The 18,293-nt window shown below is 42.3% G+C and overlaps 1 protein-coding gene across 4 annotated transcripts in view; it reads left to right on the top strand.

Annotated features, from left to right (window-relative positions):
• stag2b (stromal antigen 2b) overlaps positions 1-18,293 on the top strand; it is a 168,129-nt gene that overhangs the window by 100,914 nt on the left and 48,922 nt on the right. For all 4 annotated transcript variants that reach the window (XM_041196235.1, XM_041196236.1, XM_041196237.1 and 1 more), the window contains exons 14-17: positions 356-470; positions 4,381-4,498; positions 10,408-10,511; positions 15,011-15,103. In XM_041196235.1, the coding sequence (XP_041052169.1) occupies positions 356-470; positions 4,381-4,498; positions 10,408-10,511; positions 15,011-15,103 (430 nt within the window). The remainder of the gene's footprint in view (positions 1-355; positions 471-4,380; positions 4,499-10,407; positions 10,512-15,010; positions 15,104-18,293) is intronic.

Genomic DNA, 18,293 nt, shown 5'->3' with positions numbered 1-18,293 from the left:
AAGCTTGTTAAATATGAACTCCAAGGCTGCTGACCTTAGTTGGGTGAGTTTTGTGAGTTGTGCAAGCTGGGTGAGGTATTTGGGAGAATGAAGTATGTTGTTGTTTTTGGATATGATCAATTTCCACTTTGGATGCAGAATCAGTAATTTTTGAAGCAACTTTAGCAGTAACTGCACAGGTCCAGAGTGTCCTAATTTTGCTGTTCCCTCCATGAAGAAGGATGTCTGATGGCAAGAAGTGTCAGAAATCTGGTCAGGTGGAAGTGGGGGATGATGGATTGTAAATTGAATCAAAATTCTTTTCAAACATTTTAATTTTTTTGGTGCTATTATGATGTCTTTGTTTACTTTTAAGGCTTTTCAGTCAGAAAGATCCTGAATCTGATGAAGGGGCAGTAAAAAGAAAAGGAAGACAAAGTCCAAATGCAAAACTTATCAAGACACTGGTGTTTTTCTTCCTAGAGAGTGAGGTAGGCTGTTAGTTCCAGTACATTACCATTAATTAAGGTACGTTAACCATTAATACATAAACTCAAAAATGGGTTTACTGATAGCATTGCACAAGAATTAGGACTTTATGTAGCTCAATTTGTTTTTCCTAAAATCATTTTTGTAATTTGATTGAAAAAAGGTCATTTGATCATCATTTGTGAGATCAAATTCTTCACACTATCCTGTCTTGTGTAATTCCAATTTGTGGGAAAAAAATTGGTTCAAAGTGCATTGCCCAGCAGAGAAAGCAAATTGGTCTTTTGTAACTGCTGCTTCCCAGTAGGTCAGCAGATGCCAACTGCAACTGTTCCTTCTGATTTTTTTGTTCACCTGCTCAAAGAGAAGAATAACCCCTGCAGATATAATCTCACCCCATCCCACTATGTGCAATGGTGGTTTTTTTTCCTTTCAGGTTTGTAACTGAGAAATGAATCTCTTGTGAGTTCAGCTCTAGAGTTGCATACTTCATTGCTGAAATCCTAAATGGCAGTAAACAAATTGCAGCTGGAGCAACAATACACACTCATTCCAGACTGTTGAAGGACTATAATCTGGTACAGTGTGTTGTTTCTAAAGAGCCACAATGTCCAACTGAACTCGGACGTTATGGACAAAAGTAAAGTACTGCAGATGCTGGAAATCTGAAATAAAAAGAAAAAAATGCTCTAAATACTTAGCAGGCCGGGCAGCATCCGTGGAGAGAAACAGAGTTGATGATTCAGGCCGAGATGACCTTTCATTAGAACTGTTCAAAAGAACTCTGTTTCTTTTCTTTTCATTCATTCAAGGGATTTGGACTTTGTTGGCTGGGTCAGTATTTATGGCTCATCCTTAGCTGCCCTTGAGAAGGTGGTGGTGAGCTGCCACCTTGAACTGCTGTAGTCCATGTAGCGTAGGTACACCCACAGTGCTGTTAGGAAGGGAGTTCCAGGATTTTGACCCAGCGACAGTGCAGGAACAGTGATATATTTCCAAATCAGGATGGTGAGTGACTTGGAGGGGATCTTGCAGGTGGTTGTGTTCCTGTCGATCTGCTGCCCTTGTCCTTCTAGAAGATAATGGTTGTGGGCTTGGAAGGTGCTAAGGAGCCTTGGTGAATTCCTGCAGTGCATCTTGTAGGTGGTACACACTGCTGCTACTGTGTGTTGGTGGTGAAGTGAATGTTTGTGCGTGTGGTGCCAGTCAAGTGGCTGCTTTGTCTTGGGATGGTGTCAAGCTTCTTGAGGGCTATGGGAGCTGCACTAATTCAGACAAGTGGAGAGTATTCCATCACACCCCTGACTTGTGCCTTGTAGATGGTGGACAGGCTATGGGGAGTCAGGAGGTGAGTTACTCATTGCAAGCTTCCTTCCCTCTGACCTGCTCTCATAGCCACAGTATTTATATGGCTAGTCCAGTTCAGTTTCTGGTCAATGGTAGCCCCCGCAGGACATTGACAGTGGGGGACGCAGTGGTGGTAATGCCATTGAATGGAAAGGAGCGATGGTTAGATTCTCTCTTGTTGGAGATGGTCATTGCCTGACACTTGTATGGCACAAATGTTGCTTGCAACTTGTCAGTCCAAGCCTGGATATTGTCCAGGCCTTGCTGCATTTACACATGGACTGCTTCAGTATCTGACGAGTAGCGAATGGTACTGAACATTGTGCAGTCATCAGCGAACATCACCACTCCTGACCTTATGATGGAAGGAAGGTCATTGATGAAGCAGCTGAAGATGGTTGGGCCTCAGACACTACCCTGAGGAACTCCTGCAGTGATGTCCTGGAGCTGAGGTGACTGACCTCCAGCTACCACAGCCATGTCCCTTTGTGCTAGTTATGACTCCAACCAGTGGTGAGTTTTCCCCCTGATTCCCATTGACTCCACTTTTGCGAGGGCTCTTTGACACCACACTCAGTCAAATGCTGCCTTAATGTCAAGGGCGGTCACTCTCATCTCACCTCAGGAGTTCAGCTCTTTTGTCCATGTTTGAACCAAGGCTGTAATGAGGTCAGAAGCAGAGTGGCCCTGGCGGAACCCAAACCGGGTGTCAGTGAACAGGTTATTGCTAAGCAAGTGTTGCTTCATAGCACTGTTGATGACCCCTTCCATGACTTTACTGATGATCGAGAATAGACTGATGGGGCAGTAACTGGCCAGGTTGGATTTGTCCTACTTTTTTTGCACGGGACGTACCTGGGGAATTTTCCACGTAGCCGGGTAGATGTGTGCCTGGTGCTGCTCCTGGCATGCCCTCCTGCACTCTTCATTGAATCAGGGTTGACCCCCTGGCTTGATGGTAAAGGTAGAGTGGGGGATATTCTGGGCCCTGAGGTTACAGATTGTGCTTGAGTTCAATTCTGCTGCTGCTGATGGATGGGTTACAGTGCCTCATGGATGCCCAGTATTGAGTTGCTTGTTCTGTTCGAAATCTAGGGTTTCCTCTGTGAAGAGTATACTTCGTCTCCACAATGACTATGCGGTGGTCACTCCTGCTGATACTGTCATGGATAGATGCATCTGCAGCAGGCAGTTTGGTGAGGATGAGGTTTTCCTCTTGTTGGTTCCCTCACCACCTGATGCAGACCCAGTGTATCAGCTAGGCCCTTTAGGACTTGGCCAACTCAGTAGTTGTGCAACTAAACCACTCTTGGTGATGGACATTGAAGGCCCCCCCCAACCACCCAGAGTACATTGTATGTCCTTGTCACCCTCAGTGCTTCTTCCAAGTGGTGTTCAACATGGAGGAGCACTGACTCATCAGCTGAGGGAGGGCAGTACATGGTAATCAGCAGGAGGTTTCCTTGCCCATGTTTGACCTGATGCCATGAGACTTCATGGGGTCCAGAGTCGATGTTGAGGACTCCCAGAGCAACTCCCTCTTGACTGTACACCACTGTGCCGCCATCTCTGCTGGGTCTGTCCTGCCAGTGGGACAGGACATAGTTAGGGATGGCGATGGTGATGTCTGGGGCATTTTCCGTAAGATATGATTCCGTGAGAATGACTATGTTAAGCTGTTGCTTGACTAGCCTGTGAGACAGCTGTCTGAATTTTGGCAGTAACCCACAAATCCTAATAAGGTGGAATTTGCAGGGTCCTAAGTTCAGGCCTGGCTTTGTCATTGTTGTTTCTGGTGCCTAGGTTGATGCCAGTTGGTCTGTCCAGTTTCATACCTGTTTTGAGATGTTTTAGCAGTTTGATACAACTGAGTGGCTTGCTAGGCCATTTCAGAGGGCGATTAAGAGTCAACCACATTGCTGTGGGTCTGGAGTCACATGTAGACCAGACCAGGTAAGGACGTCAGATTTCCTATCCTAAGGGACACTGAACCAGTTGGGTTTTTATACCAATCGACAATGGACATTTCATGGTCATTATTAGACTTTTAATTCCAGGTTTTTATTGAATTCAAATTCCACCACCCGTTGTGGCGTGATTCGAACCTGGGTTCCTAGAGCATTACCCTTGGTTTCTGGATCATTGGTCCAGTGGCAATACCATACAAAATTTGCTTCAGACTTTGCAACGTGAAAAAGAAAACCACTTATTAACCAGAACAGCAGTATTAAGTTCTATGATTAAATTAAACAGTCTAACCATAGATTTTAGACATTGTTCTTATGAGAATATTATTAAGAGAAGCAGTGGCACAATTTTATGCTGAAATTCTTTAAATGCAATGTATTCTGTTACTTAGATTACCAAGGATTGAGCTACCATAGGTTTGCATTTTAAAGTAAATTAAACAGGAGAAAGGAGAAATAAGTGAAAGCTTAGGTACATTATTAGAGCTGATCGGTTTATCCACAAAATCTTAGGATTGACTTGCTCGATGCTGAATTAATATTGTGCTGAAATCTTTCAACTGATAGAATCATTTTATTTTTATTTTTCCATTGATAGCTGCACGAGCATGCTGCTTACCTTGTGGATAGCATGTGGGATTGTGCAACGGATTTGCTCAAAGATTGGGAATGCATGGCTAGCCTTCTTTTGGAAGAACCACTCAATGGAGAAGAAGGTAAATTATATATTCAAATAACTTGCGTGACACCACATTAATATGCAAAAGCTTAGTAGTAAAGTTGAACTTTGAAAAATGTAAATGAAATGTGTGGAAAAAAAGAATAGTTTTTGAATTTAAAAATAATTCATTGATGACTCAAATGTATTCACGTGGTATAACCAAAAGAAGAATGAACACTCTCCTGTTGGCTTGGTATGTAATTGTATGAAGTAAAGTAATTTTGAGTTGTATGAACCAGGAAGGCTCCAGGTAGGTGTTATGATTTCATGTGGGATAGTGATGGGGCTGCAGCATGTGATCTTAGAATCCCCTGGATTAGAGAGCAGAATGAACTTAGTCTGGCTTTTCACTGCTGATTGCCAATCAATTAACTCCTTTTAGGGGCCACATATATGAGGATAGAAGTTACCTTTGTTGCTATATCCCTATAGCTAATTAATCAATTGCCATTTACCAGCAAGGCGCACACAGCTCTTTCCCCTTATCAGGCAGTGTGCCTGTTTCAGAAGAAATCTAAAGGTTGGTACTTAGATAAGATGCAGCAAAGTTTCTGTGACCCACTTCATGCACCATGTAAGAAATAAGAGGGCTGAGAGGAATATTGGAAAGGGTGAGTTTGCTGATCCTAAATGAAACCCTCTAATCTCTTTGCCCTGTATCCTATATGTATAATAGAGTTTATTGAACGTTAATTTTTTGTTTTTATTGAGGATATGTTAGAATAGTTGTGATGTTATGTAATGCAGAAGCCTTGGCTAATGATCAGGGCGTGAGGTCAAATCCCACCATGTCAGCTGGGAAATTTAAATTGAACTAATAAACTAAATGTGGAATATAAAACTGGTATTAGTAATGGCTGCCATGAAACTACCAGATTTCATAAAAACCCAACTGATTCACAATTCTGTCATGCTTGCCTGGTCTGTGTGTGTTTTCAGAGTCACAATAATATGGTTGACTCTTAACTGCACCCTGGGGTGGTTGAGCAAGCTACTAAGTTTTCTTCAAGAAGACAGCTCACCACTGCCTTCTCTAGAGCAATTAGAGATGGGCAATAAATATTGGCCTTGCTAGTGGCACCCACTTACCGTGAATATATAAAAGCATTGTAAGGTGCATCTTCTTTTAGTAAAAAATTACGGCTAAAATGAAATTCTTTTTCATGTACTCTAATATTCCCCACTCAGTGAGCAGTACATGTCACAGGGGTAGTGTTCTAAATGCTGTTCTTTTTTGTCTGGACTTTGATGGAGTGATGGGGAAAGTGGTGGTAGAGTCAGCAAGTAATTTTCTCATTTTGTTTTATTGTGTGCACTGGAATAAAGCCTAAACTTTTCCATTTACTTATTGACTGAACAACTATTGCTTTTTCTAATAAGTGACATGGCATCACCAGCATTCCCAGTCTACAACAATAACTTGTATTTAAATACTGCCTTTAGCATTGCCTAAGGTGCTTCACAACTTCAAAATAAGATAAAAATTTGACACTTTTTATTTTTCTATGGAATATGAGTGTCACCGCCAAGGCCAGGAATTGTTGCTAATTCCTGATTGCCCTTGAGCAGGTGGTGGTGAGCCGCCGCCATAAACCTGCAAGCTATCTGCTGTAGGCACACCCACAGTGCTATTATGAAGGGAGGTTTAGGATTTTGACCCAGTGACCGTGAAGGAACAGTGACATAGTTCCAAGTCAGAATGGTGTGTGGCTTGGGGGGAATTTGCAGGTTCCTATGCATCTGCTGCCCTCTGTGTACCAGTGGTAGAGGGAATGAATGTTTAATGTAGATGGGATGCCTGTTAAGCAGACTGCTTTGTCCAGGATGGTGTTGAGCTTATTGAGAGTTGTTAGATCCACAATCATCCAGGCAAGTGGAAAGTATTCCATTTCACTTGTGACTTGTGCCATGTATATGGTGGACAGGCTTTGGGAAGTCAGGAAGTTGAATTGCTCACTGCAGAAGTTCCAGCCTCTGACCTGTTAATGTAGCCACAGTATTTGTATGGTTGGTCCAGTTCAGTTTCTGGTTAATGGCAATTCCCAGATGATGGTGGGGCAATCAACAATGCTATTGAATGTCAAGAGGAATGGTTAGATTCTGTCTCATTGAAGATGGTCATTGCTTGACGTTTGTGTGGCTAGAATGTTAGTTGCCACTTAGCAGCCCAAGCCTAAATGTTGTCCTGGTCTTGTGTTGCGAATGGCACTGAACACTCTGCAATCATCAGCACCAAAAGAGTAGGTATTAGGACTAATGACCACAAAGCTTGGGTAATTAGTTTTTTTCTTTAGCCTGTCTTAAAGGAGAGGAATGGGGAGATTTGGGGAATGAATCTCAGAGCTTAGTGCTTAAGTAGCTGAAACCATGGCCACAACTTGTGGTATGAGGGGTGTGGGGGATGCACAAGAAACCATATTTGGTGGAATGCACAGCACTTGCAGAAATGTAGGGTTGGAGAAGGTTACAGAGTTGGGCAGGGCCGAGGTCATAGAGGGATTTATACTGAGGACAAGAATTTTAAAATCAAGGCATTGCCAATTCAAAAACCAGTGTAGATCAGAAAGAATGGGTAATAGCTAAGTGGGGCTTGGCATGGGTTAGCATACGATATGAGGCTAGCAGGAAAGAATTCGAATTGTGCAACCTGGAAGTAACAAAAGCATGGATGATTGTTTCAGAGCAGATAAGTAGAGGAGAGGGTGGAGACAGGCGATGGATATGGAAGTACTGTTTTATCTGATGAACAAAGTTATGCAGTCAGAAACTTAGCTTAGGGTCAAATAGAATGCATAGGTTGTAAACAGTCTGGTTCAGCCTGAGATAGTGACCAGGGAGGGGGATAGAATTAGTGATGAATAAAATAAGTTTGTTGTGTAGTCTGATGACTGTGTCTTTTGTCTTCCAAATGTATGATAAGTTATAGTTATGACTCATCCAGAACTGGATGCCTGGTAAGCATTCTGGCAACACTAAGGCCCTGGATGGGTCCAGAGGGGATTTGGTGAGGTAGAGCTGGGTGTGGTCATCGTACATGTGGAACCTGATGTCAAATCTTTGGATTATGTTTGAGGGGCACATGTAGATGTGAAATATGAAGAGGCCAAATGTAACTTGTTGAGCAACTCTGGAGGTAATGGAACAGGGAAGAGAAGAGAAGCGAATTCATCGATTCACTACCTACAGCAGGATATGCAAGTGTGGAATCAAGCAAGGGTAGTCCCACTCAGCTGACAAATGAAGGCAGTGTAGGGGAATGGTGTGGTCAACTGTGCCAAAGGTTGCAGACAAGTTGAGAACAATGAGGGGGGCTAGTGCAACATTTGTCAGAGTCATAGAGGACCTGTGACTTTAAATAGAGCCATTTTGGTGCTGTAGTGGGGTGGAAATGCTATTGGGGTGGTTCAAACATGGAGTTGCGGGAAAGAATTGGGAAGCGATAACATGTTCAAGATTGGGCGGCAGTTTACAATGCTAGAAAGGTCATGGGTGGGTTTTTTAATGGAGGTGGTGGTGGCAGATTTAAAAGAGAATGGGGCACTACCTGAGCAAGGGGAGCAGTTTACAGGATCAGCTAATGTTGGGGTCAGAAAAGGAAGTGAAGTGATGGGCAGTTTAGCAGGAATCGAGTACAGAATGTAAGAAGAGGGTCTTGTGGAAAGATGAGCTCAGAGAAGGCATCAAGGGAGATGGGAGAGAAACTAGAGAAAGGAACGGACTAAAGGCAAGGGGAACCTTGGGGAAAGCTTGGCTCAATGAGAAATGGAGGGATGTTACAGCTGTACCTGAACAATTGGCCTTGATTTTCTTGACAAAGGTGACCATGAACTCCTTGCATTTGTGGTTGGAGACGAGGAAACCTTTAAGGAGGCGGTTGGTAGAGAAGCGAAGCCTGGGGTTACCTTTGCATTCTAGGTTGATCCTGGAGTTGAGGTGTTACAAGTTGTATTTTGTATTTCATACTCTGACATATGAACTGGATAATTTAACAAAAAGTAGGTTCTTCATTCTTCTCAATTTTATAAATGTAACTGCACTGCGGAGGAAATGAATTTAGGGGGCTGCTTGCACAACATGGTTTGAACCCAGTATCAAATCCAGGCCAGATTAATTGTACCCATTATTTCAGAACATTTTAAAAGCACTCTGCCAACTGTGAAGCTCTAAATAAGTTTTGGAAGTCTCAGTGTAGTTCTTAATAAGTCTGGTTCCACGGCTCAAAGCGTCATAATTTGGTTTGGAGGTAACAAGCTCACTCTGAGCAAAAACGTGCTATGTGGGGAAAATTTGCATTAATATGGCATGCTGTTAGGGAATGCTGCTCTGGTTTGGGATTTAGGCACATATAGGAGTACAGAAAGACATACATTTGGCTCTGCTGTATGTGGGAATTGTTTGATGTTGACACCAATGCTCCTGCTAACCTGATGGCTGTGCAGGAGCCTGGAAGTTGCTGCTTAGGGCTTTGGCCTGCAACATATGCGGCCATGAAAATATTTTTAAAGGGACCATGCACTGAAAAACTTGGTGCATGGAATGGCATTTAAAGAACATGGGTTACCACACTAGTTTTCAAAAATAGATATATTCAATTTCTCAGTTACACTTACTTGCACTTTTTTTTTACCACCAATGTGGTAGAACATATTCAGAGCAGTTTACAACAGTGTGGGCAGAGACTGGACAGGAGGATGAGTTTTGAACAGACAAGCAAGTTCAAATGGATTTTGGGGTGGCCCACATGAGTCTCTACTGAAGAATCTGCTCCAACTTTGGAGCAGACAATAAATATCTTTATTTAACAAGCTCACTCTGAGCAAAAATGTGCTATGTGGGGAAAGTTTGCATTAATATGGCATGCTGTTATGGAATGCTGCTCTGGGTTGGGATTGAGGCACATATAGGAGTGAAGAAAGGCATGCATTTGACTCTGCTGTATGTGGGAACTATTTGATGTTGACACCAATGCTCCTGCTAACCTGATGGCTGTGCAGGAGCCTGGAAGTTGCTGCTCAGGCTTTGGCCTGCAACATGTGCGGCCATAAATATCTTTATGTATCTAAAGATAAATATCTTGTGTTGACAAGGACAATAATTCAGAATAAATAAATGTCCACTTTATAAATTCTAATGGGTTTTCTTTTTAAAGTGAGCTCCAAATAATAATTGGATGATTTTGTCGATTGTCTGTGGGAAAATAAAATTCCCATTTGACCTGGAGAAAATGAATTAAGTTGACTCCCACCTTTCCATTCCACAAGTCTTGACTAAGTTAAGAAAGCATCACTGTTCAACCTGTGATGCAGGTCAGAGGACTCCAACAGGTCAGACTTTGTTTGATAATTGCTCCCCTGAAGCACCTTGGGTTGTTTTACTGGAACTTCTGCACAGTACCATTTCCATTACAATTAAAAATAGTTGCATTTTGCTATGAAAATACTTCAAAATTTGACCAATTTTATAGATTTATGTTTTAAAATGTTGGTAGGCTTGAGATGTGAGAAACATGTTCTCCAAATCTAATCTGGATCAGTTCTGGTTTGATCAGTTTAATCAGAAACTCTTATCAATTCAATTGCTGGTACTTGTATTTCAGATTACTTTGATCCTAGTGACCCTTGTTAAATGCTTTTTAATGTTCAGCAAACAGGTAAGTGCATTGTCTCTAACGTTCTTTGTGCAACCTTGACAGAGCTGCATAAAGGACACTGGCAAGATTTAATGACAGAATGTTTTTCCTCTTTTGTGTAACATTGTTGGTACAGGTTGTGTGATGTTACCTAACTGTTGAAACAACAATCATTTGATGTGGGGTCTAGTTGAAAATAGTTAAGGAAAACAGCAGTTTTCTTTCATAATTCCCTGTCGAAAAAGACTAACACTGCATTTTTTTTTTCTTCTCAGTGCTGACTGATAGACAGGAGAGTGCACTTGTTGAAATTATGCTGTGCACAATACGGCAAACGGTAGAGTGCCATCCTCCAGTTGGCAGAGGTTCAGGTAGAAAGGTATGACATTTCAATAGCATTATCCAAGATGCTCATTTGTTTCAGGGTTCAGTGAAGTACAGTTGAGGTACAAATACTTTATTCACTTGAGACTTAACACGGTTAGATTTTGTAAGTTGTTGAGCTCTTACTCAGCTTCACCTCTCTCAACTCATCCACTGTTTCTAAATTATCAGACCGCTTGTCCAACATCCAGTACTGGATGAGCAGAAATTTCTTGCAACTAAATGTTGGGAAGATTGAAGGCATTGTCTTCGGTCCCTGTCGTGCACACAGTTCCCTAGTCATCACTCTCCCTGGCAACTGTCTGAGGCTGCTTGCAACCTTAGTGACATATTTGACCCTGAGATGAGCCTTCAACCACATGTTTACGCCATCAGTAAGACTGCCTTTTTCCACTTCTGTAACAGTGCCTGACTCTGCCCCTCCCTCAGATCATCTACTGCTGAAACCTCAACCATGGCTATTTAACCTGTAAATTTTACTATTCCTTCACACTGCAGGCTGTCCTCCCTTTGTACCCTCTATCATTCTATCCTCCATAAACTTGAGGTCATCCAAACTACTGCCCGTGTCTAAACTTGCAGTGTGCTCCTTTCATCTATCACACCCGTGTCCAATAACCTACACTGATTCAAAGTTAAGCAGTGCTTCAATTTTAAAACTCTCATCCTTGTTTTCAAATCCCTCTATGGCCTTGTCCCTCCTTATCGCTGTAATGTCCTCCAGTCTTATAACCCCTAGAGATATCTTGCAATTCTGGCCCAATTTTAATCGCTCCACCATTGGTGGCTGTGCCTTCAGCTGCCAAGGGCTAAAGTTCTAAAATCCCTTCCCTCGGCCTCTTTGCCACTCTCTCTTCCCTCCGCACACTTCTTAACATGTGCCTTTTTGACAAAGCTTTTGGTCATCTGCCCTAGGTCACTTGGTGTCAAAATTGGTTTGTAATTCTGTGAAGTGCCTTGGGACATCTTGCGACATTAATGGTGCTATATAATTATAAGTTGTTGTTTGCTCTTCAAACCTGGGAGGAATTATTTTGAACTGTATTACTTTGGGGGTATAGTGTCTGCGCTTACTAGCCTATCTGATGGGAGCAATCTGAGATCTGCAGCATAAAAGATGAACCTTTATATAGAAGTGCTGGCAGCGTGCATGCATCGTGGCTCAAGCAGGTAGTGGCAGTCGTGACTGGAAGATATCCTGACCTGGGAATCATTGAAGAATAGCACAATGTGGGAGAAAGCTGGCTCCAGGGTTTACTGATGCTGTATTGGAGACCTTGCTGGAGCAGTTACAAAGGAAGAAAGATGTGCTGCCTCTGCAGGGGGCCAGGAGGCCCTCTAGATGCACAGTCAAGGGAGCAAGAAGTTAATACCAGGAGTCAAGCCCAAAGACCTAGATGTAGTGCTGCAAAAATTCAATTATCTCACATGAGACTGATTCAAAGTAATTGGCTAAAGGAGTATTAGTGAAGGAAGGAAAGATTTTTTCACTGAGGGAGATTGGAGTCTGGAACAAACTTACTGAGAGGGTAAAAGCAAAGAACTGCAGATGCTGGAAATCCAAAACAAAAACAAAAATACCTAGAAAAACTCAGCAGGTCTGACAGCATCTGCGGAGAGGAATACAGTTAACGTTTCAAGTCCGAATGACTCTTCATCAGAACTAAGGAAAAATAGAAAAGAGGTGAAATATAAGCTGGTTTAAGGGGGGCTGGGACAGGTAGAGCTGGATAGAGGGCAGTGATAGGTGGAGATTGCCAAAAGATGTCATAGACAAAAGGACAAAGGGATGTTGACGGTGGTGATATTAGCCAAGAAATGTGCTAATAGTGTCATTAAGGGTAGAAAGCAGGACAAGCAAGGTACATATAGCCCTAGTGGGGTTGGGGTGGGGGGAAGGTATCGAAATAGGCTAAAAGGTAGAGATAAAGTAATGGCTGGAAATACATTTTAAAATAATGGAAATAGGTGGGGAAAAGAAAAATATGTATAAATTATTGGAAAAAGGGTGATTGGAAAGGGGGTGGGGATGGAGGAGAGTATTCATGATCTAAAGTTGTTGAACTCAATATTCAGTCCGGCAGACTAAAGTGCCTAGTCGGAAGATGAGGTGCTGTTCCTCCAGTTTGCGTTGAGCTTCACTGGAACATTGCAGCAGGCCAAGGACGGACATGTGGGCATGAGAGCAAGGTGGGGTGTTGAAATGGCAAGCGACAGGGAGGTCTGGGTCATGCTTGTGGATCGACCGAAGGTGTACCGCAAAGCGGTCACCCAGTCTGCGTTTGGCCTCTCCAATGTAGAGGAAACCGCATTGGGAGCAGCGAATGCAGTAGACTAAATTGAGGGACGTGCAAGTGAAATGCTGCCTCACTTGAAATGAGTGTTTGGGCCCTTGGACGGTGAGGAGGAGGGAAGTAAAGGGGCAGGTGTTGCACCATCTGCGGTTGCTTGGGAAGGTGCCATGGGAGGGGGTTGAGGTGTAGAGTGTGATGGAGGAGTGGACCAGTGTGTCCCAGAGGGAACGATCCCTGTGGAATGCCGCCAGGGTGGTGAAGGGAAGATGTGTTTGGTGGTGGGATCATGCTGGAAATGGCTGAGGATGATCCTTTGAATGCAGGGGCTGGTGGGGTGATAAGTGAGGACAAGGGGGACCCTATCATGGTTCTGGGAGGGAGAGGAAGATGTGAGGGCGGATGCGCGGGAGATGGGCTGGACATGGTTGAAGGCCCTGTCAACCACCTTGGGTGGAAAACCTCGGTGAAGGAAGAAGGAAGACATGTCAGAGGAACTGTTTTTTGAAAGTGGCCTCATCAGAACAGATGCGACGGAGGTGAAGGAACTGAGAGAATGGGATGGAGTCCTTACAGGAAGCGGGGTGTGAGGAGCTGTAGTCATGGTAGCCATGGGAGTCGGTAGGCTTGAAATGAATATTGGTGGACAGTCTATCACCAGAAATTGAGGTAGAGAGGTCAAGGAAGGCAAGGGATGTGTGACAGATGAACCATATGGAAATGATGGAGTGGGGGAAATTGGAAGCAAAATTAATACATTTTTCCAGGTCCAGACCAGAGCATGAAGCAGCACCGAAGCAGTCATCGATATACCGGAGAAAGAGTTGTGGGAGGGGGCCGGAGTAGGCCTGGAACAAGGAATGTTCCACATACCCCATAAAGAGACAGGCATAACTGGGGCCCATGCCTATGGGTACCATAGCCACACCTTTTATTTGGAGGAAGTGAGAGGAGTTTAAGGAGAAATTGTTCAGTGAGAGAACAAGTTCAGCCAGACGGAGGAAAGTAGTGGTGGATGGGGATTGTTTGGGCCTCTGTTCGAGGAAGAAGCGGAGATCCATCAGACCATCCTGGTGGGGGATGGAGGTGTAGAGGGATTGTACGTCCATGGTGAAGAGAAGGCGGTAGGGGCCAGGGAACTGGAAATTGTTGATATGATGTAGGGTGTCAGAGGAATCGCGGATATAGGTGGGAAGAGACTGGACAAGGGGAGAGAGAGAGAATGGAGTCAAGATAGCAAGAAATGAGTTCTGTGGGGCATGAAGAGGCTGACACGATCGGTCTGTCGGGACAGTCCTGTTTGTGGATTTTGGGTAGGAGGTAGAAGAGGGCAGTCTGAGGTTGGGAGACTATGAGGTTGGAAGCTGTGGAAGGAAGATCTCAGAGGAGAGGGTGGTTAAGACAGGTTCTATCGAGGTATTCAAAAGGGAATTGGATTGCAGTGTAAAAAGAGACAATATGCAAGGTTACAGGATAAGGCAGGGGAGTGGAACTAGGCAGAAAGCTCTTTCAGAGAGCCTGCACAAACTCAATGTGCCGAATGGCCTCCTTCAGCATTGTAAAAATTCTGTGAAATCATCACAACATTGAGGCTGATGGGTAATTTTTTTCTCCTTTAGATACTTTGCCATTACTATAAGCCTGATTTATATTTATAGTGCGTAAAATTTATTGTTCTTTGGCTTTGTAAGGTAAATTACTCAACGTCCTTTGTTTTATAACTGGAACACATATTAAGCTATTAATTTAGCATTTATTGTACTTCACAGAGTATTTTTATTTTATTGACCCTTGCTGAATGCTGTTGAATACTTCAGAGACAAGCAAGCACATTGTTCATTTCCTTAATTCTAACGTCACTTGGTGCTGAACGAAGCTTCCTCTTGGAGTAAACACTTTTGATACTGGAAACTAAGACATGTTTGAACTCAAGTACTTCTAGAATGGAAAATTTTTCCTCTTGTGAACAGTTGTTGTGTGACCACAAAAGTTGCACAAAAGAGGATATCAGATTTTGTTGAGAGATAAAGGAAAATGCATTGCTGTTTCTAAGCATATTTCTGCCATTTTTTCTTGTGTACATTTTTAATGATTAGTAGCGTTCAGGAGAGATGGGGAAATAACTAGAGGGGGACAGGTAAATAATATAAGAGCATTTATGTTTACACCATTTAAGTCTGCATTTTTGCTATGCAAATGATAGGTATTGACTGCAAAAGAGAAAAAAACTCAGTTGGATGACCGGACCAGAATTACAGAACAGTTTTCAGCAGTCCTTCCACAGCTCTTAGCAAAGGTAATCTTAATATTTTTCATAGCCTTCATTGCATTAGAATATCCCTGGACATGTACGTTTGCTCTTCAGTTGTAATGCAATTGACTAGAGGTATATGTGATCTAGATTCTATACCTTTGCAATCACCCTCAAGTGTTTTTTTTACATATAAAAATTTTTTTTGTTATTTCAAGCTGATCACTAGATTTCACAAAAGCTATTGCAAGTTGATATCTCTCTCTCCTGTCCTACACTCAACTGTCTACAGTGATGGAAATTCTAAAGAATTGATCTCTATTCCATACACCGCACTTGGTGTAGAAAGCTTAAAAGATGTGCGGCTAAGATTTTGGCCGATGGATAGTTGGGTGGTGTGTGTGTGGCCGGGGGGGGGGGTGTTGATGTTTGCAACTGAATGTTCCAAGCTTCCATATGCAGCATATGGGAAGTCCTTTAATATCTTACTCTGGATCCAGAATGCCTTACATGTATAAACTGTCAGCTTGATTAAGTTGGTAACACTCTTGGCCCTGAATTCGAAGTGTATGGCCGCAAATTCTATTTGGGGATTTGCTTGGCTAACAAGTATGGTACCGAGTAAGTATTACATTAATTCAGATCATAAATTAAACCAGGTAATTTTTTTTATTTGTTCATGGGATGTGGGCATCCCTGGTAAAACCAGCATTTGTTGCTCATCTCTAATTGCCCTTGAGAGCATTTAAGAGTCAACCATATTGTTGTGGGTCTAGAGTCACATGTAGGTCATGCCAGGTAAGGATAGCCGATTTCCTTCCCTAAAGTATATTAGTGAACTAAGTGGGTTTTTATGACAACCGATGATAATTTCAAGGATACTGTTACTAGCTTTCAAATCCAGAGTTTTTTATTATTTGAATTTAAATTCCACCAGCTGCTGTGGTGGGATTTGAACATTTGACCCCAGAGTGTTAGCCTGGGCCCCTGCATTGCTAATTCAGTGACATTACCGTTAAGCCACCTTCTCCCTTTAATCTGCCTACTGAAGGAACTATTAAAGATCCTATGGTGTGGTGGCTGCACTTCAACATAATTTGATCTATGTGAAGTGGATTTGTTGAATTTCCAGCAGTTTGGGACGTTCTATGAGATATAATAAGGCACTGTATAAATATGCCTGTGCTCATTGTTTTGTTTCTCTCTCCTGCCCTTCTGTAATGGAGAGTGAGTAGCCAGAAGGACACTGATTCATGTATTGCACACCAATTGTTCAAAGTAATGATAACAGAACAAAGATTGATGTGGGCAACAGTGGAAGTAATACAGGTAAATGAAGACCAGAAAGAACTGTAGGTGACTATGGACTAGGACAAATACAAAAACAAGAGATTGATAGTTTCTGTTTTTATGACTGGAGTCATAAACTCTAAAATAGTAAATGAGTTAGAATAGCATTAAAACCACTTGGACTCAAGAAAGATAGATCATGAGTATTTTTTAAATGATAAGCCAAGAACTGGATTTTGGGGTTCAGTTGCAGAAATCATAAAGCTATTGGACAGGCATATATATAAAAAAAATTAAAAGGTTAATGGATATTTGCCTTTACCCTCAACCCTCAAAAGGGTTTGAATACAAGGTGGTGCTGGTTATGTTACATCTGTATAGACTCTGGTTTGACCCAACATGCAGTACTACATTTAGTTCTGGGGTACTACATCACAAGAAGGATAAATTAACTTTGGCCGGGGTGCAGCATAGATTCACCAGAATTATACCGGAGCTAAAAGGGTTAACTTATGAGGACATGATGCATACACATGGGCATGTGTTTCCTTGAGTGTACACGATTAAGGAATTATCTAATTGACATGTTTAAAATGATGAAAGGAGTTGAAAGGGCGGATAGAGAGGAACTGTTTCTTCTGGCCAAAGAATCCAGAACAAGGGGGCATAACCTTTTACAGATGGTGTCAGAAAACATTTCTGTCACAAAGGATAATGAAAATCTCAAACTCTTTTGCCCCAAAAATCTGTTAAGGCTAGCTAGGTCAGTTAAAATTTCAAAACAGAGATTGATAGATTTTGATGAGGCAAGGGTATTAAGGGTTTCAGAACCAAGATGAGTCGATGGACCATGACAGTCATGAAATGGTGGAATAGGCTCGATGGGCTGAATGACCTTAGAGCCATCCCAATGAAAAGGACAGGAAAATTGATCACTCAACATGAAGAGCTCGTATTCGCATTGGTTGGATGGCCAAATGACTCTCATATCTGTGATTTCTGTGAAGCATTCAAGTTGATAAGATTAAGGCACAAATGAAGTAGATTAATTCATGAGACACGAGAAATTTCAAAACCAGAGCAGCAGTGCTAAATGAAACAGAACCCAAAAGTATTTGTGCTGTGAAAACAATGGTGCTCTGCCCACTTAGTTTTTCTGTACTATGCACCATACCCCAGCCAAAACTAAGGAAGCAAGAAATCAGACCCCTGTAACAGCTGATTTTAACCAGGTAATAAGTGCCCAAGTGTATCATTGGGCGATTGACCCTTCAGTTTTCTCTTCCAGTGGAGAAGCACCTTTCCTTCACCTTTTTACATTTTTTTGCAATAGATTAAATGCATGAAAAAATAATTCAGTAAACCTTTTCAATTTACTTATCAATGCTGTTTGTATTTAAATGTACAGGCTCAAGCTGTGGCCTTTTTTTATCTGTGGCATGTTCTTCTGGATCTCATCGTTAGCCCCACACTTAGCCACTATTGTTTCTGACACTCACTAGCAATATTGTCCATGAGACTGTGTTCTCTGGCCCATACAGTTCTGCCTGAAGAGAGTACATCCTGTGTACTGAGTGATTTTTACTGAAAGAAGGAAAAAAAACTTGTATTTATATAGTGTTTCACAACCTCAGGATACCCCAAAATGCTTCACAACCAATAAATTACTTTTGAAGTGCAGTCATTAGAGAAATATATATTGTATGCACTTTGTGTGTAGCAAATTCCAGCTCCATTAGTGAGAGTGCTGTTGCTGAGCTAAGGCTGACTCCCTGAGCTAAGGGACCCTGAATTTTTGAATTAAAACAGTGTTTAAAATGTTAGTTAATTTTCTGTTGTGCTGGTGCTCTTTTACAGTCATCTTCATTTTGTTGACCATTAATTGAATTAGCCATTTGGATATGAATATTTATTGTTTATTATCTTTTCCCCCCCCCCCCCACAA

This window comes from Carcharodon carcharias, chromosome 9, assembly GCF_017639515.1.
Source record: "Carcharodon carcharias isolate sCarCar2 chromosome 9, sCarCar2.pri, whole genome shotgun sequence".
In the NCBI taxonomy this organism is placed as follows: Eukaryota; Metazoa; Chordata; class Chondrichthyes; order Lamniformes; family Lamnidae; genus Carcharodon; species Carcharodon carcharias.
This window is presented reverse-complemented; position numbering and strand designations above follow the sequence as displayed.